Source organism: Schistocerca nitens, chromosome 4, assembly GCF_023898315.1.
Source record: "Schistocerca nitens isolate TAMUIC-IGC-003100 chromosome 4, iqSchNite1.1, whole genome shotgun sequence".
Taxonomy (NCBI): Eukaryota; Metazoa; Arthropoda; class Insecta; order Orthoptera; family Acrididae; genus Schistocerca; species Schistocerca nitens.
The window spans coordinates 133037244-133062768 of NC_064617.1; the positions used below are offsets into that span (position 1 = coordinate 133037244).

Consider the following 25525-nt stretch of genomic DNA (forward strand, 5'->3'; position numbering starts at 1 on the left):
CAACAAATGGCATATTTGACGTGAAATATGACGTACCAATATCCCTGTTGAAGACTTCGGCTACTTGAAACGTGCGATAATCAATGATATCTCTGCAATTAAAAGCCTCCACTCCTGCGACAGCCCTCACTGTATCTTCTGGATAACGCACAATTGCAGCAGTCACCCAATCATTACCAGATTGACTTGTATCTTTCTGCTCCAGAGTAAAGTTAAGAACACATCCGCAAATCACGGACGGCCCTTGCAGAACAACTTGCGCTCCACCATTACTACTCAGGGTCACTTGTTTATTGCCAGTAGCCTTATACACCGACTTGCGCGAACGTCTAAATCTCCTCCTATAGTGCGGCATCTCTGCTTCCAGTCCAGTGTTGCACGTGCTGGTGCACGACGACTGACAGCGTCTTTCCAGATACATTGCTTATACTCGTATAGCCGCGGCGGTGCTCTAGTTTTACCAGGCATGGTCCGCGCTAAAGTTCACATAACCGGAAGTGATATGGCGCCAGCGCCGGAACTTGCTGTTAGCGATAAGCCGCAGCGTGCAATCGCATTTGGGCAGATGGCATTTTTCCCCACACGATGGCCTGAGCCAGTAAGGACAAACACCTTCCTTCAGGCTACGGCCCATTTGTTTCACCAGCCTTGTTTGCAAGGTGGTGGAACGTTTGATTCATGGCCGGCTGGTATGGTGGCTCGAATCCAGCACTCTACTAACAACCGCACAATGTGGATTTCAAGCGCGCCATTCTGCAGTTGACCATCTCGTCACTTTGTCAATCCATGTCATGAACTGAATACCAGACTGTGGCCGTGTTTTTGATTTGGAGAAGGCCTACGACTCCTGCTGGAGGACTGGTATCGTCCGTACTGTTGAGAGGCACCCACATGCCTTGCTCATACTGTGGCATCAAGCAGTCAGGCCTGCAAGATGAGTGGTCTGCCAAGCGAGTGGATTCATTCTTATTTATCGAATAACATAAACTCTCGTACTCACAAGTAAGTTACAAATTATCCTCCTGTATGAATAATACGCAACGGAAACGCACATCTGACTATCAGTGATTTACAGAACTCTGACTGTTCACTACGCACTGGCAATACCACATTTTCTTTTTGTCTTTTATTTAACGGCTTTTATCAACACGTGGCCACCGCACTGAATATGAATGGCGCACACATTATAAATTCGGGACATTATGACAACATACAATTCGAAGGAAAAGTCCACCAATCTTTTTCTTTTCACTATCTTATTTATTCCGATAAATTCTATAACCTAAACACACAAATTCTATAACCTACAACAATAACACATGAGAAATTCCGCCCAGTGGGCATGGCTTTACATTGGAGAATCTCTATAGTATGGTCTCGTAATTATTTAACGCTACAGTGCACTTTCTGGATAGGATGGTGGATCTTTTATTATTTCTCACACTTCGACTCTCACAATCATCATCACGAAACTTTCCTCCAGATCGAGCAGTACAAAAGGAACACGCATAACCCACTAATCTTTTGAAACTACCTCGCTACTCTCCCATGCAAACCACACATACCCAAATTGCATGACATACACCACACTACGACATGGAATGCAAAACACTAAATAGTCACAACACTATCACTTTCAGCTTTCCCACTTCAATTAGTATTTATCCCAGTTTCACACGACACTGCCCCACTTTGTAATTCTACTTTCCTACTATGAACTCTGGAGATATTTGCACGTCTTCCTGTGCAATGCAAGCCAAGTGGCGTTGCTGGATAGACGGCCGATTCACCTTGCTTCTCTCTCAGAGTTTGAATCTAGCGTCACACGGAATCATATCACGCAAAGTAATATTAAGAACATATTCATCACACACGCGAGTCCTCAACTGATACCATGGACGAGTACTTCTCTTTATCCTTTGTCTCATACACAGATTGAGACTCACACAGTACTCACCACGTGGAAATACTCGTCTCTAATTTCAAGTCCTGCACACGCCATTTCTTAAATATTTCAACTTATGGTACACACGCTATTTCTTAAATATTTCAACTTATTGTACACACGCTAGTAATTCAGCTTAACTTAAGCACACTGAAGTATTTCAACTTATTGCTACACGTGGTTTCATTGTGACCATTGGTCACTTCCGAAGATTACTACAGTCCCATTAATATTACCTGCCTGACATTTAATTCTCCCCACAAAAGTTCCTGAAATAGAGAAATTATTATTTCAAACTACTCTTAAATATTCCACATGCATACCATGTCTCCACCCTTTTGTCATTACGGAGCACAACTAAAACAGGTCTTAACAGCACAAGATCCAGCGGCAGAGTGCTGAAACATGGCCGTTCTCCAGGTCCTCTCACACCTCTGTCGAAGTGGGGGAGCACCTTGCTACCGTATTGGTCAGCTACATTTCAGGCGCTCAAAGCTCAGGTAAATTTCATCTCTTTGGTCCCACCAAAGGTGGCCAAAGGATCGTCTCAAAGATGATCATATATTCACATTCACTATCTGCGGTTAGCAGACGACCATACATTCATTCATTTCACAGATCTCACCAAACTGGATGTAGGGATTTACTTTGTGGGAGTGCACATGTGATTAAATAAATAAATTGTCATTCTTTCCCACACTGGTATCCGGCTTCGCTGTATTAATTGAAATTGAGTTATTTTACAAAAAAAAATGTGTTGTTCTGACAAAAATAATGAAGTATGTTGTACCTATTTTCAATGTCGGGCGGTACTGTACCCTTTCACTGTATACACGTGGGGCTTCCATGCCTGTCTGACCGTTTACTTCAGGAATTTCTAATAGGCAGATTTTTCAAGGTACGTGTCTGTTTTTCCTTGTCAGACACCTTTATCCAGGAGAACTGGGTGCGGCAATGCAAAACAGTTTGTATGAAATTCTGGCGGGGATCTTGGTTCTGTTGCTCTTCTGTTCGCTGAGACTACGAAATTCCTGGGGCTCGTGCTTGAACGAAAACTTTCTTGGTCCTCCAACGTGTTTTACCTAGCCACACATTGCACCCAGTCCTTCAATGTCCTACGTGTCCCAAGCGGTACTTCCTGGGGAGCGGATCGTAACACCCTCCTCCAGGTGCATAGATCCTGTGTCTGAAACTTCCTGGCAGATTAAAACTGTGTGCCAGACAGAGACTCGAACTCGGGACCTTTGCCTATCGGGCAAGTGCTCTACCAACTGAGCTACCCAAGTAGAACTCACGCCCCTCCTCACAGCTTTTCTTCCGCCAGTACCTCATCTCCTACTTTCCAAACTTCACAGAAGCTCTCCTGCGAACATTGAAGAACTAGCACTCATGGAAGAAAGGACATGGCTTAGCCACAGCCCTGGGGATGTTTCCAGAATGATTTTCACTCTGCAGCGGAGTGTGTGCTGATATGAAACTTCCTGGCAGATTAAAACTGTGTGCAGAACTAGTTCTGCAAGGTTCGCAGGAGAGCTTCTGTGAAGTTTGAAAAGTAGGAGACGAGGTACTGGCGGAAGTAAAGCTGCGAGGACGGGGCGTGAGTCGTGCTTGGGTAGCTCAGTTGGTAGAGCACTTGTCCGCGAGAGGCAAAGGTCCCGATTTCGAGTCTCGGTCCGGCACACAGTTTTAATCTGCCAGGAAGTTTCATATCAGCGCACAGTCCACTGCAGAGTGAAAAATCTCATTCTGGATCCTGTGTCTGTTCGAAACTAGACTGGGTGTTTAGTTTACTCATTTGAAATGCCGTCCGTCTTACGTTGTCTCAATACAATCCACCATCGTGGAATCCGTTTGCCCACAGGCGCCTCTTACACTACCCCGGCTGAGTCTCTCTACGCAGAAGCTGCCGAACTACTACTGTCATGCCGGCGTGTCGTTCTCCTCAGCAAATACGCATCCCATTTTCTGCCCCCCATCCTATGCCTCCTTTATCGATGACTCCCCTGACCGCCAGTATGGGTCGCGTCCTTCTTGTGTGTTACCTCCCAGAGCTCGCTTTCAGCTCCTGCCCCGGCAGCTTAACTTCACGCTATCCGCCACATCCCCAATGGATGTGAACCCTTCACAGCCAAGGCTTCGTGTGGTGGCCTTTGTTCATCTTGGACTTCATTGGCTTCATAAGACATCCTGCGACCTGGACTTTTTAAGTGTCCTATGCTCCAACTCTTCGGTACCCTTTAGAGCCTGTGTATGCTGTACACCATCCATCCCTTACTACAAGCGTTCCAAAAAAGCTTCCAATTGCTCGCTGTTGAGGCATCCGCTGTGATCATCATGGGGGTTCTTGGTCACATCTGTCTGTCTGGAAATGAGGCTGCTGACGCTGCTGCCAAGGCTGCAGTCCTGCCACCTTGGCACGCTAGCTCTTCCATTCCTTCGGATGATCTACACCTTGCCATCTTTCGACAGATGGTGTCACTTTGGCATCATCACTGGTCTTCTCTTCAGGGGAACAAGCTCCACGGAACTAAACCATTCCCAGCGGTTTCGCCGCCTCCTCTCGCCGCCAGAAGATCGTTTTAGCTAGGCTCTCGTTTCAGCCATCGCCATTTGTTAAGTGGTGATCTCCCACCACTTTTTGCTCATTGTCGTTAGCCTTTGATGATTCGCCATTTCCTAATGCCCGTTTTTAACCACTTACTGTACGTCCTAATGTATGCTTGCCGTTTGAGTTACAGGCTGCTTAAGCGAATGGCGCTAGGGTTGTAGGCTGCGTTTTGCTTTCTATCCGCCGTAGCAATATGACGAAGGACATTTAATCTTTGGTTAGGGACCTCCGCCATCTCTACGGCGTCTTTCGTGGATCTTTCTCCAAGAGGGAGTCCTTCTTCTTAGCTCTTTCCTTCCGTCGACTGGGCTTCAAGTGTAGTCACTTTTAACTTCTTTTTCGTATTAGTTTCCGAGATTGACATCGGCGCTTATGACCTCAATTGTTTTTTCTCTCTCATACAGGTATCTTGTCTAAATCATTTTGCAGTTCGTTTTGATCATCTGTTGATATTACATGCGATCGGGTGACGCTGAGGGCATTAGATTAAGAAACGAGACACTTCAAGTAGTAGACGAGTTTTGTTATTTGGACAGCAAAAACAACTGATTCTGGCCGAAGTAGAGAGGATGTGAAATGTAGATAGGCAAAGGCAAGGAAAGCGTTTCTAACGAAGGTAAATTTAGCATCGAATACAGATTTAAGTGGTAGGAAGTCTTTTCTGGAGGTAAGTGTCTGGTGGGCAGCCATTTTTAGAAGTGATAAATGGACTACAAAGAGTTGAGACAAGAAGAGAACGGAACCTTTCGAAGTTCAGTGCTACAAAAAAATGCTGAATATTAGATGCGTGGATCACGTAACTAATGAAGTACTGAATAGAAATTTGCGGTGCAATCTGGCTAATGGAAGGAGTCGGTTGATAGGACACATTGAGACCTCAAGAGATCACTAATTTAATACTGGAGGAAAGTGTAGGGAGTAAAAATTGTTGTGGGAGACCAAGGGATAATGCAGTAAGTAGGTACAAAAGAATGCAAGTCGCAGTAGTTCCTCGAAGAGACTTGCGCACGACAGAGTAGATGGAGGGCTGGTCAAATCACTCGCCGGACTGAAGACAACAGTAGTTACAACAATAATACCTATAATAATTTGCAAGAGGGATAATTCTCGTAAGTATAAATGGGTGCTTGTTGAACGTATATTTTGTAGGAAGGACAAAGCTCTGTAGTATTTATTTTTAAATTTCGAAACGTATCGTCCAGTATGTAACTACTCACAGCGCTCAGCTCGACCTAGCTATACTTATCTAAGTAGTCTCTGTCACGGCAAAACACGCTGCGCCTTGTCGGGCTATGGCCTTGGCTGCACGTATTGGATGTCAGCAAACAAGGCAGACCTAGGCATTCGCAAGTTACTGAACTCCGTTTCTGCTGTCTCTTCTAAAGACCTTGAACACACACACGCACACTAGTTTATCGACCTACCCACGGATCGGCTTATTTCGTGCCAGCCTGCACACGTTGCGACAGTGTTTTGGAGGTAACAAGGCCAAAAATGCCGAGAGGAAGCTATTAGCAAAAAAGTGGCTAATGCAGAGAATGAGATTAACCAACGCTGTTACTTTACGAGCCGGGAGCGGATGATATTCGTAAAGCTACTGATCATCATGAAACCATTCTTAGGGAAAAAGAGTGCAGTCATGAGAGGCTGTAATCTGTAAGGAAAGGCTTTTGGCTACATTACGGATTATAGCTACTTGCAGAAATTAAGACGACCTCAAATTCAGTGCTGTTGTATCTCCACAATTATTACCTAAATAATTCCTGAAACCTGCAGCATGGTTTATAGTTACCTGAGGAAATACATCGTGGTATATCAAAATAAATAAAATAATACAAATTCATAGAAACATTACTAATTATATTTAAGCATGTTACATAAAAGATACCCTGTAAATTTAAGGGACTCATTTCAAATAAGGACAAGAAAGATTACAAATGCTAGTTGCGCACATCATCAAATAAACACAAGAGGTGTATAAGAAATGTACCTCGAACACCTATAAAATATGTCCGACATTCGCTCTTCATGGCAAAAGGCATGGATATAGTTTAGACTATTTAACACTTGTAACAATGAAGCAAGTATATTTTATGAATAACCGTCCTTTGACTGTTTTATTTCCGATAGGTATCTGAAATGGAATCTAAGATATAGTCTGCCTTTATTTCGGTTCTCAGTCTTCATTTCTGTAAGTATCGTAAATAAAATTTTAAAACCGAAATACATAAGGTCGACTGACTTTAATTGATAAATTTTATATCTTTTACTCTGTGCCGCATAAACCGTTATGGATTGGTTAAAAAATTAATCACTTGCTTCATTTCTTGCGTCTCTGTTGCTATACTGCTCGCATGGCGTGACCCACAAACATCTCCAGACTTTAAGTTTCTTCAGAGACTGTCAAAGTTTCGTCCACCTCTCACTGTGTAACATAGCACTGAATCCCGCGCACAGTGACCAGAGAAGAACTTCTTCCGGACTGCTGGCACGACAACAATACGCACGGCACAATTTGTTGCGTGAAGTGGCTTAGGGATGGGCAATTTTTTAAAATATCGACATAAATCATATCTATATTTATAAAAGGCATCGATAATATCAAGCCAAGAATACACGAAATATCGATCGATATTTTCAATATTTACAGGAATCAAAAAAAAGAAGGCACAGAAATGATTAACAAACATTTAAAATTTGACAAATACTTTACTATATTCAACATCAGCCAATAAAAGACACACAATGTACTGCAAAATCACTTACAAGAAAATCGAATTAACGAAACCAGTAATCATAGACAATAGCAGAACTCTTTGTTTAATATGTTCACCTGCCAGTCTGCTTCTGTTATCTGGGACAACGAAGTTTACAAGGGAAGCCACTCTTGCGGACAAAACAGAATAGGCTTTGGGTATTTTCGAGCAATCTCTGACGAAGCAGGTGTGAAATGTCGACTAAACATTTTAGACAACAGTACAAATTCCATCAAATCCCAGTGCAGTAACGTATGTGATCTTTGTGCCGAATGTACGTTACTTTTACAATGCGTCTGTCTTCTTGATCCAGGCAGTCAGGGGGTAACAGAAGCGCACGTTCCGCCACATACGTAGGAGCACATTTCTCATACAGCACTGTCATAAAATTTATGCATTTTTTCACCTCGTAACTATTATTTGCAATGCTAGGAATGACACACAGAGGTAAGAAGCTATCATGAATATGCAGTTATAAGTACATTCATGTTCAAATATGGTGCTGTCCGCAGCCGGTGATCTAGTGGCTAGCGCTGCTGCCCCTGGATCACAGGGTATCGGGTTCGGTTCCCGGCCTGGTGGGGGATTTTCTCTGCCCGGGGCTGGGTATCTGTGTTGTCCTTATCATCATCATCATCATCATCATCATCATCATCATCATCATTCCTGATAGTGGCTAGATTGGACTGCATAAAAAATTGGAGTGTGAAAAAATTGGGACTTCGTACGGTTGCTGATGACAGCGAAGTTCAGCGCCCCCACAAACCAAACATTATCATCAAATCTGGTGCTCGTTTCTGGTGCCGAATAAGAAAATAACTTAAGCCCATTGTAAGACATTTACTACCAGATTGCAAAAAAATGGTATTAGTTGGAATGGGCAAGAACGATAGTACTTGTGAATCAAGGGAAGAAAGTAAAAAAAATATCGCTTTCCATATTTAATACAAATTACGGATTAATGGATCTATCGTTAACACGGGCGACATATATCGATATGACGTTGCAGAAATATCGATATTTTGATGTATGGATATTTTTTGTCCGTCGCTAAATGGGGGTGGCGGTTCGGCTGTCTGGTGGTCCTACCGGCCGGACATCCAGACAAGGAATCTTCGTCGGTCTGTCGGTCTGTCGGTCCAGGAGAGTGGACCAAACGGTGATATCATAGGTCCCATTGGATTAGGGAAGGATCAGGAAGGAAATCGACAGTGCTCTTTCAAAGGAACCATCTCGGCGTTTACCTGAAACGGTTTAGGGAAATAGCGCAAAATCTAAATCAGGATGGCAGTACGTGGGTATGAACCGCCGTTCTCCCGAAAGCGAGAACAGTGCGCTGGCCACTGCGCCACCTCGGTCGGTCGGTGAGTGTGTAGGGCCTTTTATCGGGACTTTTCCTGCCATTGGAAGCCGTACAGTCTGTGAAGGTCGCTAGGCCCGTGTCGGCTGTCTGTGGTGGTCAGGGCCACCAGAGCGGGGGCGTGGCTGTGTCCGCCCGCACGGACAGCTGACTGCGGCGGCGCCACGTTGCGAGGGCGGCAGAATTGCACGGCCCGCGGATCACCTGGCCGGGCAGGTGAGGTGCGGTTACCTCACAGCTGTGACGTCAGCTGACGCGCGGCTGCCGCCGTGGGGTGGGGCGAAGGCGCGTAGCAGCGCGCGGGCGGCTGGCCGGCCGGCTCAGACAAGCGCAGCTGCGGCCGCCGCTCGCTCGCCCACCGACGTCGCCACAGCAGCAGCAGACCTGGCGCCGCCATGGACCACGAGGACAGTCGGTGAGTCCGCCGAGCGGGGGCCCCAGCTACACACGACACGACTTGCGCGAGTACGAATCAAATGCTGGAGCTTGCATAGTCCAGAAAATCAAAGCGTCGCTGCTACGTCAATAGCATCGGCTGCGCTCCTTTCCGCAGCAGTTACAAGAGTGTGACAGCTGCGGCGATGCGGTCGCTTCCTACTCGTCATCTCGTTGTCCCCTACTGCAGCGTGCTAGAATGAGGCTAGTCGCGACTCAGTATCCAAGCTGAGTGCACGATCACGCTGGTGTTCAATAGTACTGACAGGGCGAAATGACGGACTGTCACCATCGAACGACCTCTAACGAAGCTCATTTTTGTGAGACTGTAGAGAATGTAAGACAAATATTAAGTGTTGCAGTGTATACAGTTCTGTTCTCTTTACGGGTGGACAGTTTATAGTGCACGTTTCGCTTCCATAACAATCTACACTCAACGGAAATACCTTCTGAGATGATTTCCGAACATTAAAAGTATGAAAAGTGAATAAAACATTATGGTTGGCAACCGGTTGCTGTCTACAGTTTAGACAATGTTCAGATCTTAAGCACTGCAATACAATAATAATATATATGCTGAGGGGTTTCTCCACAGAGGTGGTAACATGGCTAAAAAGTCTAGAATAAAAACAGCAAGAATGATAAAAATTAGACGTTATATTTGAAAAATTTCACATTACCGCCTCGAGTTGCTGGTAAAATACTTTGTTTATACAACTAGTTTCAGTCGTCTGGCTATCACCAGGTTCATAAAAGTATTCACAGCATCATATTAGCCGAAATTTCACACCGTTACAGCCACGTGATAGAATCGTGAATAATACGCGGTTATTATATTGTAATATAAATTACGTAGTCAGTCTCTAAAAACTGTTACATCAAAATTCTAATCGACGTTAACGCTGTGAACAGACTGGTACATTCGTGTAGAAGAAATAAAATTAATACTGTTGATAAATCTCAAATTATAATATCTGATGTTTTTATGATGATTCCGATTAGTAAAATTAACGCAATTTCTGCTTCAAAGATCAGAAAGATTACAGCAAATACAAAGAATCTAAGAGAAAAAAACGTTCGTGCTGATCTTCTTCGGTCGGATTCGAATTCAAATCGTGATCTTAATTTTTTGAAAGCATTGTTGCAAGAATAATAAAATTAACTGGAAAAAGAAAACTAATGAAAATTCTTGTAGATAAGTCTGATTGTTTTCACTTACTAATGATCAAGCTTTTTCATTGGAAATCAAATACACCTTTTATATGAGGAAAATAATCGTCTACCTCATCAATAAATTGAGACATACAGGAATAACTAGCAGATGCACATATTCATATACAGGTATATATGAATCTGTTCACGGCTTTAACGATGGTTACAGTTTTAACACTCCCAACACAGTTTCATAGATTGACTAAGTACATTAAGATATGACAAGTGTATCATTCGTGCTTTTATCAACTGACGATAACGATTTTATATTTCGCATGACATGATGCTGTGAATATTTTTATGACGACTGAAACTGGTTGTATACATAAAGTATTTTACCAGCAGCTCAAGGCGGCAATACGACATTTTTCAAATTCATAAGGGCTGTGAGGTGCCACATCCTGAATATATATTGCAAACAAAATTGTTGTTTATTCCAACTCCACCATCAGAAAACGTATGTATTCCGACAAACGAAAACTTGACACAGAGCAATGTCACTCTTATGTCCCTGCGGCCAAAATGTGCGCTTTTTGTGTATTCTATTGATCAAGGCAACTTGCTTTTGTGGGCTAAATCATCCATTTCTATAATTTTTTCAAAAACTATTGCTAATTTATTTTGATAATTAAAACACAGTTTAAAGAATACACACAATCCTCGTGTCGTGCTAACCGACGGCATTGTATGGGTACTGTGTGTAACAATCGTATTGCGCAACTGTTGCGTACATAGCTGTAATGCGAGCCCCCACTTATACTTTCGAACTCGTGTTCTCGCTTTCCTTTCTAAGCTGATACAGTCCACCTGTACCCTATAAAATTCAAGTGACGAGTTTCTGTTAAATGGGCAATGGCGCAGACTCGCGAGTTGAGCGTCCGAGCGTAGGGGGGAGAACGAATTCGGAGATGATGTCATAGGCGAGTTTAAGGCGAGTATACTTCAGCTCACTCATCTCTCTCGCCTTCATCTTCAAGGGACAGCAAACTGAAACATCAGACTCGTTTAGCTGCAGTCGGTGCGGGTATCGCCTTTCTGAGTACAAGATCTGAAGACAGCTTACGAAATTTTCAAATCATTTCAGGTCTATTATGTATCCGAAGATACGTGCCACGCCGGACTACTTACGATTTTGCAACAGCTGCTGAGGGTAGTGCCAGACTGGTAACTTGACCACTGAAATCACAGTAAATTCTTACAATAACTGATAAATGTTAGTACATTGGCTGACTCTGGAACAGATTAATTGTTCATTGAACAGAAACTTCTGGGACTCCAGGGAATTTTGTTCAAATGAAAAAATGACTTGAGAAAAGCTGACAACGTCGAATATGTACTAATCACTTGGGGTGTGGTTTACCTTCTAGTAGATGGAGCCTTGACTTTTAGGGGCTTTCAGCTTGGTTTCATTAATGTACTGTTATTGGACAATACATTCAGCTGTTGGAGCATCATGCGCAAGGATTTCCATCCTGCTCGGGATTTTGAGGGTCTAACGCCCCAAATGGACAGAATTTGGCACGATATCCGTCAGGACGTCATCCAATAGCTCTATCAGTGCCATGCTGAATAACTGCTTGCATAAAAGCCGGAGATGGACTAACGCGTTGTTGACTTGCTCAATTTGTGAAGCTCTTTCTTTTGAATAACTGAACCAGTTTTTCTGAAATTGCAATAATCTACCGATTTCCATCCCGTTCGGATAGTTACTTCGTGGTGCGTGTTCGGTTTTCCTTAGAATGTATATCGTTACATCACTGATATTGACGTATGCGTTCTGTGATAAAATACACTTTATAACACATCAAAAAGAAGAGCTAGAGACGGAAATATCATGGAAACCGATTATGGACAAATTGTAGAACAGGCGATCTGGAGTGCCAGTAAATTAATAGTTTTACTTTTCACTGGCTGTTGAGATTGAGTGTGACAGACGAATGGGAAGTTTCCAAATTCGTCCGAGTGGACCACAAGACTCTTTCATGAAACGTTACTAGGAATATAATCAACCTGTGCCAAGTATTTCTCATTCATTGCTGACTAGAAGTGAGATACTTAACGCGAAAGCTGTCCCTTCCTGTTCGCTGCTACAATGTGTCACTGCTATTACATTTCATTGTTAGCGAAAAACTAGTTGACTTTCAGCTGACATGTTCAGCTGACATGTTCAGCAACCAATGAGTAAGTAGTAGTTTCTGTTGTCTCTATAATCGTACAGTGGTACTGCCGGAAGCTGTCCCACACCTTTTGCCGTATTCGTTGTTTGCCGCAACAAACCAGCGATCCGTTGTGCACCTCCTTCCGGCTTTGGTAACTTTTTTCAGCCAGTGGGTCCAACTTTTCCAAGTTCTTTCGTCTGCTGTGCATTACTCAAATCCATTTTTGTGCGTGGTACTTTCAGCGACAATTTTTCGTATGTATATATTAATGTACTTCTAAGATATGTGACTTACCACGAACTGTCACGTAACTTACAAAGGCATTTCTCGTTTTCCAGTGGATTAGGTTTTTCCACTCCGATTCGTAAGTTGAGTAACTTGAGAACAACTTTTTTCCTTCTCAAAACATGTATTTAGAAGTGACGAATTGAATATAACAGTCGTATTTTTGAGGGCAAAACTCAACAGCTACATGTTGAAGAAATACATGTGAAAGTATGAAATTTGACAGATCAGTTCGCCCTCGAGAGCCTGACAATAAGCTGGTGAGCCACGATGAGATACTGATGTTAAAAATAGTATTTAGCGCCGTACTCCGCCTCTAAACGCTCCCCACATGGTCATGATTCTTATCCCATTTCTCTGTTTCTGAATACTGGGTCAGGCGAACCAATTCGGAGGAGGTGAAGACGCCGTGTGTTTTAGTCCTGACGTGTAAGAAACTTCAGCAATCTTTCCTACTTCCCAGAGGAAGGAAAATTCTGCTGAATTAATCCCCCGAGGTGAAGCTCGTCTAACTGAAGAGCTATCATTTTTACAAGCATCGGCCATAGTGGCCAGCATAGAGTGAAAGATTATCTTTTTTTTAAAAAAAAAAACACGAGCTCTGTGTTCTGTGTTCTGCCCACGTTTAATGCCGTTTATCTGTAGAAGACACCTCTGGTATTCCCAGACAGCAGATCATGAACATCAGTCTTGCTAGCGATAGATTTTATCGTCATATAAATCTAACTTATCGAGTTAGTCATTCAGTCACGTTTCCTGTCTCGCGACACAGTGAAATCAATAAGTTCAAGTACTGATTACGGTGGCACTGCAGAGATAAGAAGTGATATTAGCCAATGTTAAGTGGCTGTCCTAAGGTCAGTACTAACTCCACACCAACCACGCAAGACAGTATCTTTGCAGCAGGAAAGTGCTGCTGTTTCGCATTGGATGGTCGGTTTTTACTGTCGTTTGCATATTTATTTAGTTCTCTAGTGAAGCGTCTTGGGAGCTACTGATCGATGTGTAGCTATGCGTTAGTCCATTACTGGCACAGCTAGTAGCCTTTGCAATAAAAACCATATTGTATTAATCCCCGACAATGACACAGATAATGCAGTATTCACTCTGCAGAGAAGTGTGCGCTGATATAAGAACGTAGGCTTCCGCGGCCGGTGTCATAGTGATTAAAATTCTTCTGGGTATTATGCCGCGTCATTGCTAAAAAGTAACGATAAAAAACTGAAACCGACGTTTCGGCCGAATTGCAACGGCCTTCCCTGAGGAAGTTAGATTTTAGCAATGACGCGGCGTAATACCCAGAAGAATTTTAATCACTAAGTGTGCGCTGATATGAAACTTCCTGGTAGATTAAAACTGTGTCTCGGACTGAGACTCGAACTTGGGACCTTTGCCTTCCGCGGGCAAGTGATCTACGCACTGAGCTACCTGAGTACGAGTACGGCTCACAACCCGTTCTCTCAGCTTTACTTCCTCCAGTATCTCGTCTCCTAGCACTGGCGGAAGTAGAACTGTGATGACGGGCCGTGAGTTGGGTAACAGTAGGTAGCGCACTTGCACGCGAAAGGCAAAGGTTCTGAGTTGGAGGCTCGGTACGGCACACGCTTCTTTTAATCTGCCAGGAAATTTCAGTGGCACAGAGTCTTCATTTCTAACATGAATAGACGACTGTTGGAAAATTATACTTCACTTTTCCACAATTTTAATAGTTGCCTGAGATTTGTCCATTTCAACAAGGAGTCTTATTTTTCATAATAGGCAACGAAATTGCTTTCATCAGTGTAAAAACTGGGAAGTAGGAGTAGGATTTAACATTCCATCGACGACGAGGTCAACAGAAAGGGAGCATCAGTCCCATCAGTGTAAATTCGGCAATTCAGTAGCACTGAAAGGCTCATTCCGCGAGTCAAGAACTTGGCAGTATGAGCGCACTTCTTCCTATGACGTTGCACCATCTCTGGCCTCGATGTGTGCTCTGATCCGGTTGGCCTCTCCTGAGGCAAGCTGGTCTACAACTGTTGCAAGCGGTCCTTGACAAGCAGGGTATTGGCACTGGCATGGATTGACGTCCGAGCTGGCCCCACACACATCCTATCAGGGGCAGGGGATCTTGCTGGCCGTGGAAGTGCCTGAGCATCGCGCAGACAGTTTGTAGACAAACGTGTCATGTATGTACGAGCACTGTCCCACTCAAAAATGGCACCACGATATTGTAGCGCGAGAAGTAACGCACAACGATGCAGGATCTTCGTGATGTACTGTTGGACTGTCGTAATTTCCCCAGTCTCTCCTAGACGTACACTGTAGTCATACCCGATGGCTCCCCCTCACCATAATGCCAGGAGCAGCACCGCTGGCCCTCTCCAGACATTAGAAGAATGTACCTCTCCTCAGATTCCCTCCATACTCGCCGACGGTGGTCATCTGATCACAGTAGGAAACCGTTCATCGGCGCTCATTGCTTCCCGCTCACGGCAGCACTCCAAGCGCAGCCGTTTGTGCCTCGGCATTAACAGCTGACGGCGCAGCATTGGACGGTAATTCCCTACTCAGAATGTTCCTAGTCTCCGACCAATTATTCAGGATGACACAGTGTATCTATCACTGGTTCTCGGATGGTCGGCAGAGACGTTACGGTGTGCTTGCCTGACAAAAAGTGAAGTACCCAGGAGGCACGGTAGGATGTCAACGTAACTTCGAACACGAACACACTATCGACCGTTATGTAAATGATTAGAGTTGCAAGTCTCTATAGAGAGGCCAATATAGCGATCTTCCCTGGTGGTGACAAGCGGTCGACAGGAAATTTGACAAGTATGCCTGGCTTCACGTTTCCAGGCAGTCAAACATCGGACAACTGTCACGTCCGAATGCCTCAAAAACTGAATAACTCATGATTTGACCATCTTCAAATGGGCACCTACAACGTGGCCCCTTTCAAACTGTCTGATGCAGATAACGGTCTCCCACACGAGCGCCAGGCATCTCCGTGTTCTGCACAATGGCCACTTAACATGTGACGCCCCTTAATTACCCCATCGGACCGGGCAACATCTAACAACGCCAGTGCACTCTCTTGGCCCCTCTACAGAGACTTGCAACTCTAATGATTTACGTGACGTTCGGAGTTACGTTGACATCGTACCGTACCTGCTGGGTACTTTTTGTAACAGGCCATCAGGTAATCTGAACTGCCTGTAAATTAGTGGCAGTAAAAACTGGCCATCCAATGCAGGTAACAGCACCATTTTCCTATCGTCAAAGATAAGCTATTTCCGTGGCTGGTATGGTATTATCGCTGACCTTAGAACAGCTACTTAATACTGGGTAATCACTTCTTACAATTCCAATGTCACTGCAGTCAGTACTTCAACTTATTAACTTCCATACCTTATTTTTAATACTTGTGGAGTGTATGGAGTGATTTAATGCATGCAAATGCCTTCCATTTTTTTACTGACCAAGAAATATGACCTTGTAAGCTGTTCAATGAATAATCCATGGTATCCATTACATTATTTCATATACTTAAGATTTAAATTACTATTGGTGTAATATCCTTGCCAAAACAAACACCATCAAATACAGTGCGCAGATATCGCCTACACGAAGGAGAGTGTTCCTTTTCCCCTAGATTCCTCGGAGCCTCCAACCCAACATTGCCATAAGACTTCAGTTTCAGCCAAAATGAGTCTTAGGTATCCAGAGCACTGAAGTAAAGATGACGCTCTTCTCGAGACAGGCTACCGTGTAAATTTAGAAAAATCAGTATTTGTTACGCTTATTGCATCCTTAAGTTTGCTGTAAAGGAGTGAGTCAAGTCGTGGTTCGACCGTTCCTCACAAGAACAGAACAGGAAAGAAATCGAATCGGCTAGTAACGCTACAGAAAACCCACACTGCATTTTGTATAGAGACCTGTATGTGCAATTACAGCATATTACACGGGGCGCCCAAACTTCCCCTGCTTTCTAGTTGCCAAGCTCCTGTGTAACTGACCGTGACAGTGTTAAACTGTTGCCATGCTTATGGCGACGGCCGATATGCTGATTCAGTACCGCGCAACGCAGACGAACAGTGTACCTAACCTCACCAGCTTATGCAATTCATAGTTCTCTGACGAAGCGATAGAGGCTGTCAACAAACGCTCCTCTGCGGGAGAGGAGAGCAGTGGTGAATACGCAGTGAGCCAACATCGAGGAACGTAGTACATGCTTGATGACGCACCAGTACATTCACCGCAGATGTAACGCATCTATCGCTGAAACACGATGGAAGATGGATAGGTGCGGAACTGCCCTGTACCTTGGCCTCCGGGATCATCTGACTTCTGGATTTTTCTGTCGTGGATCATCTCAAGTGTGCAGCACTCCAGTTAATGCAGTTGATAACTGCAGCAGCGAGTAGTACGGTCTTGACGAAGTACACGATATGATCCGGGGGTGTTTGAAAGAATTCGTAACTCCTGTAAAGAGAAGTGTATTATTGCACCCAAAGACGATAACGACACGTGGAACACTTCGTTGAAGGGGTACGAGTGCCCAATAAATTGCAACATGTAACATGCTGAAGCGGTATTGTATTTCTTATGAAGGTTGGCTATGGGGGCATTTTGAACCCAATTAGTTTGGACTTAATCAAAAAGCTTACAAATGGTTCAAATGGCTCTGAGCACTATGGGACTCAACTGCTGAGGTCATTAGTCACTTAGAACTAGTTAAACCTAACTAACCTAAGGACATCACAAACATCCATGCCCGAGGCAGGATTCGAACCTGCGACCGTAGCGGTCTTGCGGTTCCAGACTGCAGCGCCTATAACCGCACGGCCACTTCGGCCGGCTAAAAAGCTTACAATTGAGATACATTTGTATGAAGTAGGGCAACAAGTTATATTGAAATATTGTCGTCTCGTAACCATACAGTCACAATCGGAACCATTTTTACTGAAATGTTTTCATCTTCTACTATCGTCTATTTTCGAAATATATCAGTTTTCGCCATTTATTGATACACCCTGAATACATTAATGCAGACTTTGCATGGGGGCTTAATTAAATAAAAAGAAATGCAAATAATTTTAATTTTTTTGCTTTAGTAGCTGTATGTCCGATTACGAAGTCTCGTAACGGTTGGCCCTGACTAGTATTATTACGCTATCTGACTGCATAGAACAATAACAAAGAATGAAATGGAAATTTTCATTAACACAATTAATTAATTAAGTCCCCAGCAACTATAAAACCTACGAAACCAAAGCACAAGTTTAACTGTTCTGTGTGTGGAAGTATGACTCAACGTACGCATCTGGCACGGTTCTTCTTCAATAACACAAGAAATTTTAAATATCATTTATACTGAATTAATTAAAGAAAATAAAAATACCATAATTACTCAAGAAACCAGAATTACACTCTAATACAAGAACACAAGCCAGACGCTTTGTTGACTGAACCTGTAATGAAGCATTATTTACGACATTAAATAATGAAAAATAAATCAAGTTTCGTTACCTTCATATATTGACCAAAATCACTCTAATCATTACAATATATCTCCACACCGACTCGCTATTACCACATCTCAACAAGAACTTTTCAGTATCACATCTCAACAAACACTCTCTGCTACGAGTTCTTAACAAGCACTGACTACCACGAGCTCTCCCCAAGCACTGACTACTACGAGTTCTCAATAATCACTGCCAGTGGAGGCGGCGGAACAATACTCTCTAGCGCGATCTCTGGCGCTGTGGCTCAGTGTAGCCACCTTTCATATGCCCTTCCTCCACGGGCTAGAATTTGATGGTATTTTTGCCAGCATTGGTGGTGAAAATACCACCAAATTCGTCAAAAAAAAAAAAAAAACAGAAAAAAATAAAAGATAATATTAATGCGTAAATATCATATAACTAGATAAAATTTTGGCTTTGCACTGACCTTTCAATAACCTAATATATAAAATACAGTAAGCAATACAAATTCTTTCATACATGTGACTTTACATAATAGTTTACACAAGTATTATGTGGTTAAACAGTTCAATCAATAGCGTCAGCAATGACGAATATGTGCAGGTAAGAGTCTCATAACTTTTCACAAACAGTAATACACAAAAAATCAGTTTATACAAATATTCACATAAACGCTTTCCATAGCCCAAGAAACAAGTAGTTGACAGTTCCAGCAGTAGCACCCAGCAATGGTCAACAGGTGCAAATACCAACAAGTAACATTATTTCAGTAGAAACAATCCATCAGTGGCACCCAGTAATGTTGAATAGGTGCAGACACCAACAAGTAACACCATTTCAGTATAAGCAGTTCCATTAGTGGCACCAGCAATGTTGAACAGGTGCAGACACCTACAAGTAACATCTTTTCAGTAGAAGCAGTCCATCAGTGGCACCCAGTAATGTTGAATAGGTGCAGACACCAACAAGTAACACCATTTCCGTATAAGCAGTTCCATTAGTGGCACCAGTAATGTTGAGCAGGTGCACACAGCAACAGGCGACATCTTTTCAGTAGAAGCAGTCCATCAGTGGCACCCAGCAATGTTAAACAGGTGCAGACACCAACAAGTAACACCATTTCAGTATAAGCAGTTCCATTAGTGGCACCAGCAATGTTGAACAGGTGCAGATATCAACAGGTGACATCTTTTCAGTAGAAGCAGTCCAACAGTGGCACTCAGCAATGTTGAGCAGGTGCAGACATCAACAAGTAACACCATTTCAGTATAAGCAGTTCCATTAGTGGCACCAGCAATGTTGAGCAGATGCACACAGCAACAGGTGACATCTTTTCAGTAGAAGCAGTCCATCAGTGGCACCCAGCAATGTTGAGCAGGTGCAGACGTCAACAAGTAACACCATTTCGGTAGAAGCAGTCCATCAGTGGCACCCAGTAATGTTGACCAGGTGCTGACCGCAGTCCATAAAATTCACTATCACTAATCACACTGTTCATCAGCAGAAATTAAACATGTCCAGGTGGCATCCACCATGTTGAAAAGTGCAGCACCGTCACTAATCAGACAGTTCAGGCATGAACAATAGTTTGAATACACATACAATGCTTTTACACTAAACATACAAATCATAACAAACACACAAATGATATCAGATAATTGTCCTATTAACTATTACAATACACAAATACCAGTAAACCTATAATATTTATGGGTGTCAGTGCAAGCCACAACAACAAGTAAAATAATATTTAGGAGATAGGTTGGGATCACTTCTCTGGGATATATAAAAGGAAAACACACAAAACACACTCACTCATCTTTCATCCACATTTAGTGCTACTGTGTAGTTGAATAGTGTTAACTGTGTAAATGCAATTCTGTCAAAATTTTATGTTCATCATGTGTATCAAGTAGTAGTGGCAGCAATGTATAACAGTCAATAATAGTTAGTCAACGTCATAGTCATCATGTCAAGACCAATGTTTGCCAAGCCAGATCAAATTGTACGGTTGCTGAACAACTGTCAGTGAGCCAAGATATGCAATTACTTCCTCTCTCCAAAAAAAAGTATATACTGCTTAGTGATTTGACAAAGTGTGTGTGTAGACAATCTTCCTGCTACTTTAGTGTTCTAGTCTGCCATCTTTATCCTCCTTGTTCCATATAAACCAACGAAAAAAAAATGCTCCTCACTTACTTCACCTCTTATCCACCAAACTCCAATAATCATCAGCATTACATAATCTCAATACTTCAATAATACCTCATTTACCTTACCTCTTGTCCACGAAACTCCAATAATCATCAACTTCACATAATCTCAATACCTCAATAATACGTCGATACATATAAATCTCAGCACCAATATCATTTCACTTCCATAACAACTCTTTCCTCTAGTCAGTCTCCTCGAACAAGTACAGACAAAATCCTAGTGCAACTTCAATTCAGCATCCCATACAATCCGAAGACACAGTGTCCACACACAACCTCTGTATAATCCATCTGACACAAATTTTCTACTCATTATAAATTATAAGATACATTTTGGTTCCTTGTCCATCATTAAATAAAAGAAATGCATACATGACCTCTAACAGACTTAGTTCGAATAACTCTCAGTAATTAAGTACGATTACGAAGTGTTAATGATCGTGATATTTCAGTGTGTACATCACTTCAAAAATTATGGCAAACAGAAACAAACATGTGGAGTATTTCTCGTGTCAAGTGTCACTTCCTATTTCAATTGCTCATGAAAAATGCAGTGTAATAACTGTCAATGGTCTAAACCTAGTGTTGGTATCTCATGTCGTTAGCTTCCTTCCTATTAGCAAAAATTTATACAGCTTCCATAAAACCTCCAGCTCATGTGACTTCTAAGCAGTTTCTTGTACCAATGTCGTTCGTAGAATTATAGCAGTTCATTTTCTTATCTTAAAAATATCAGGCACTGAGCGTAAGCAATACATGCAATATCGCGACAATATACCAGTAGCGAACAGAATGTCAACAAGTGGATGCAGCACAATCCCTATAACGAGGCTCTGCCAAGCGAACAATCTACAATTAATACAATTGTGTAACCTAATCTTCATGTTTGTACACTGTACATCAGCATTGCTATATTCTAAATTGAAGAGTAGTTATGACAACAAAACAGAAATGTGTAAATATGCAATCCATACGCACAGCAGCAAACATATATCTTACGTAATAAACAAGTGATTAGCATCATATCAGCATAAGCAAATAAATGTTCATATGTAATCTTTAAAAAGTAAACATGAAGGCGCAAGCAGATAAATCACAAAGTGTAACCTACATACATAACCACTGTCAGCACAATTAATCAGGTGACAATTATAACTTAAATAAATAAACACAACAGGCACATAATAAAAAAATATGACATCAGTGAAAAAGCATAGCAGCCAAGCGATGCATAATATATACAAATAACAACCCTGTTCATTAGTCAATCATTGTCAAAATCAGTTAACATGCGTAAGCACGTCGCTTCACTAGTAAATTCATAGAACATGAAATTAGCACAAAGTATGAATCACGTAATGGCAAGCAGCAAATTACGTTTAAAGTACGTACCTAAGTGGAATTCTGTTACCTGAAAAATAAGCTCAATTAACCGTTACCTTTTTTTTTTATTTATTACTTTCTTCTTCGAAATGACATTCTTCCTGAAAATTTTCTCCAAAGCAAGTCGTCTTAACGTCGGACACGCACCGAATTTACCTGAAGGTCTTAAATATTTTACACAACCGTATCCTGAAAAATACTGAACGTTAATAACATAATTTATGAAGTCCTTATAGCTTTATACAGAATTTATTCGGAGAAATTAGACTGTGTATTTGTTTACGTCTGTCAGTGCATTCGCACTGAGCGCTCGATCAGCTGTAGGCGCGTGACGTAGGAAGTGATTGTTTGCGGTCAACGACTGCCTTGTGCGGCGCGCAGACTGACTGTTGCTTTGAGTACGCGCCGCCGCCAAAACACAGCGCGGTATCCTTGTACTCTCTCCATGTTTACGTAAACTGTTGGTTTCTCACAAGTAGGTCATTCCACAAAAATTTTTACGTTTGATATATGATGTATTCCTTTAGAGCGTCGTGATTTAAGAGTTTCTACTTCAACAGTGTTATCATGAATAATTTTGCGAACTCTAAATGGACCGTTATAAAGCAGAAAAAATTTGCGACACAATCCCTTTCCTTTGTGAGACAAACGATGAGACTTAATTAATACCTTCTGACCAACTGACAAAGTTTTTAAACGACCAGGACGTTTAGCTGATTTCTCTCTTCTTGCAGCCGCAGACGCAATATTTCGTAGAGCCAGGTTCACAACTTCAGAATGCCGCAGTTTTCGTGAAGGCGGAAAAGGAACGATTTCAGAAATGCGATTTGTTGGTACTTTATTTTTTAATATCAATAGAGGCGGTAAAGAAGTTGAGTCATTAGGCAGTTCATTCAGAATGTTTTGAAAAATATGAAGATACTGATCCCAAGTTCTGTGATTCTGATGACAATAAAGACGGCACAATTTATTGATTTCCTTCATCCATCTTTCTGAAGCATTAGATTGAGGGTGAAAAAGTGAAATGAAGATTGGTTTAATTTTACGACGCCGTAGAGTACGAAGCCAAATTTTAGAGCGAAACTGTGATCCATTATCTGATATAACCTTATCGACATGACCAACTTCTTTAAGAAAATGTTTGATGAAAGCATTAGATACTGAACGAGCTGTTGCTTTGCGTAAAGGTGTAAAACACACATATTTTGATGTCAATTCCACTGCTACGAAAATGTACGCAAAACCATTAGTAGAACGAACCACTGGACCGAACAAATCAACTGCAGCCATCTCCCTTAATTTCGCTGGAATGATAGGAAACAACGGTGCTCTGTGAGAAACCGTTGGCGGCTTAGCCTTTTGACATAATTTGCATTTGGCAAGAACAGATCGAATACGTTTTTCCATATTACTGAAGTAACAATTTTCTCGTAATTTATGAAAGCATTTTCTGGGACCAAAATGCGCATAACTGAAATGTGTGTACCAAATCAATTTATTGACCCACTCATCAGGAATACAAACTAACCAAACAGAGTTGTCGACCGATTTCCGTTTAAAAAGAATGTCATTGCGAACTAAATAATGCTGTCTAATCGCTACGCTTTCCTTTCTCCTCCACTTCTCCTTAATGTCCTTCCAGATTGGATCCTTATTTTGCCCCTTAGCGATGTCCTGGAGCGAAGACGAAATAAAGTTCTCAAACGCAACACCTTGAATGTACATCAAACAATAATGGTTTTCCTTGCAGTCCTCTTCAGCACTTTGTTTCAAACCCATAGGTGCACGTGATAAAGCATCAGCAACAATATTTGAAGATCCCTGTATGTAAACAATACTAAAATCAAATTCCTGTAGGTACAACGCCCATCGTGACAATCTGCCGTGAGTTAATTTTGTTGACATAAGAAATTCCAGAGCTCGATGATCGGTGTAAACCTTAGTATGTCGGCCAAACAAAAATGTGCGAAATTTTGTGAAGGCCCATACAACAGCCAAAGCTTCAAGTTCCGTAATCGAATAATTCTTCTCTGATTTAGAGAGAACACGGCTTCCAAAGGCAACAGTTTTCTGTACTACAACGCCGTCTTCTTCTATCTCTTGGAATAAATGTGCACCTAGGCCTTTGTATGATGAGTCCGTCGCCAAACAAAAATCTTTAGATAAATCCGGATGTGAAAGAAGTGGAGCAGCAACTAAAGCATCACGAAGTTGTTCAAATTCTGATTGAGCTTCCTCATCCCAACACCAATTAGAATTTTTTCCAGATAATTCACATAAACGAGGTGTGGCCAAATTGTCCAATCTAACAAAGCGTCTAAGAAAATTACAGACACCAAGGAAACTACGAACATCACGTTTTGTGGTAGGAACAGCATAATTACGAATAGCGTCTAGTTTCTCTGGATCAGGGAGAATACCTTCTGTAGAAATAATGTGACCGAGAAATTTCACCTGAGAACGACCAAATTCTGATTTTTCCAAGTTCACTGTCATGCCAACTCGTGCAAAAATACGTAATAATGAATCCAAAATTTTGTTGTGCTCACTCCAAGAACGTTTAGCAATAAGAATGTCGTCAACATAAGAAGTAATATTGTCACGAAGATAAACAGGTAAAATTTCATTTAAAATACGAATGAATGCTGCTGAAGATACAGTAAGTCCAAACGGTAATTTCCGAAACTGGTAACAGTTACCAAAGGCTAAAAAAGCAGTATATTTTCTACAATCAGGGTGGAGTTCTATTTGCCAAAAACTTGCGCGCATATCAATCGTGGATAAAACTTTAATTCCATGGAAATGTTGAAGAAGTTCATCTAAATTTTGTGGACGGTCAGTTTCAGGAATAATAATATTATTTATCTGTCTGGAATCCAGAACCAAACGAGGGTCGCCACGTGCATGGGGGCTTAATTAAATAAAAAGAAATGCAAATAATTTTAATTTTTTTGCTTTAGTAGCTGTATGTCCGATTACGAAGTCTCGTAACGGTTGGCCCTGACTAGTATTATTACGCTATCTGACTGCATAGAACAATAACAAAGAATGAAATGGAAATTTTCATTAACACAATTAATTAATTAAGTCCCCAGCAACTATAAAACCTACGAAACCAAAGCACAAGTTTAACTGTTCTGTGTGTGGAAGTATGACTCAACGTACGCATCTGGCACGGTTCTTCTTCAATAACACAAGAAATTTTAAATATCATTTATACTGAATTAATTAAAGAAAATAAAAATACCATAATTACTCAAGAAACCAGAATTACACTCTAATACAAGAACACAAGCCAGACGCTTTGTTGACTGAACCTGTAATGAAGCATTATTTACGACATTAAATAATGAAAAATAAATCAAGTTTCGTTACCTTCATATATTGACCAAAATCACTCTAATCATTACAATATATCTCCACACCGACTCGCTATTACCACATCTCAACAAGAACTTTTCAGTATCACACCTCAACAAACACTCTCTGCTACGAGTTCTTAACAAGCACTGACTACCACGAGCTCTCCCCAAGCACTGACTACTACGAGTTCTCAATAATCACTGCCAGTGGAGGCGGCGGAACAATACTCTCTAGCGCGATCTCTGGCGCTGTGGCTCAGTGTAGCCACCTTTCAACTTTCACAGAGAACGTGGCCTTGCACAGAGAAGGGTTCTTGCAGTAGGACTAATAAG

At 41.9% G+C, this 25525-nt stretch overlaps 1 protein-coding gene across 1 annotated transcript in view; it reads left to right on the top strand.

The window, feature by feature from the left end:
• Nucleotides 1–8990: 8990 nt before the first annotated feature.
• Nucleotides 8991–25525, top strand: part of LOC126251965 (facilitated trehalose transporter Tret1-like) — a 93945-nt gene continuing 77410 nt past the window's right edge. The window contains exon 1 of the mRNA XM_049952729.1: nt 8991–9084. Within this exon, the coding sequence (XP_049808686.1) occupies nt 9065–9084 (20 nt within the window). The 5' untranslated portion in view covers nt 8991–9064. The remainder of the gene's footprint in view (nt 9085–25525) is intronic.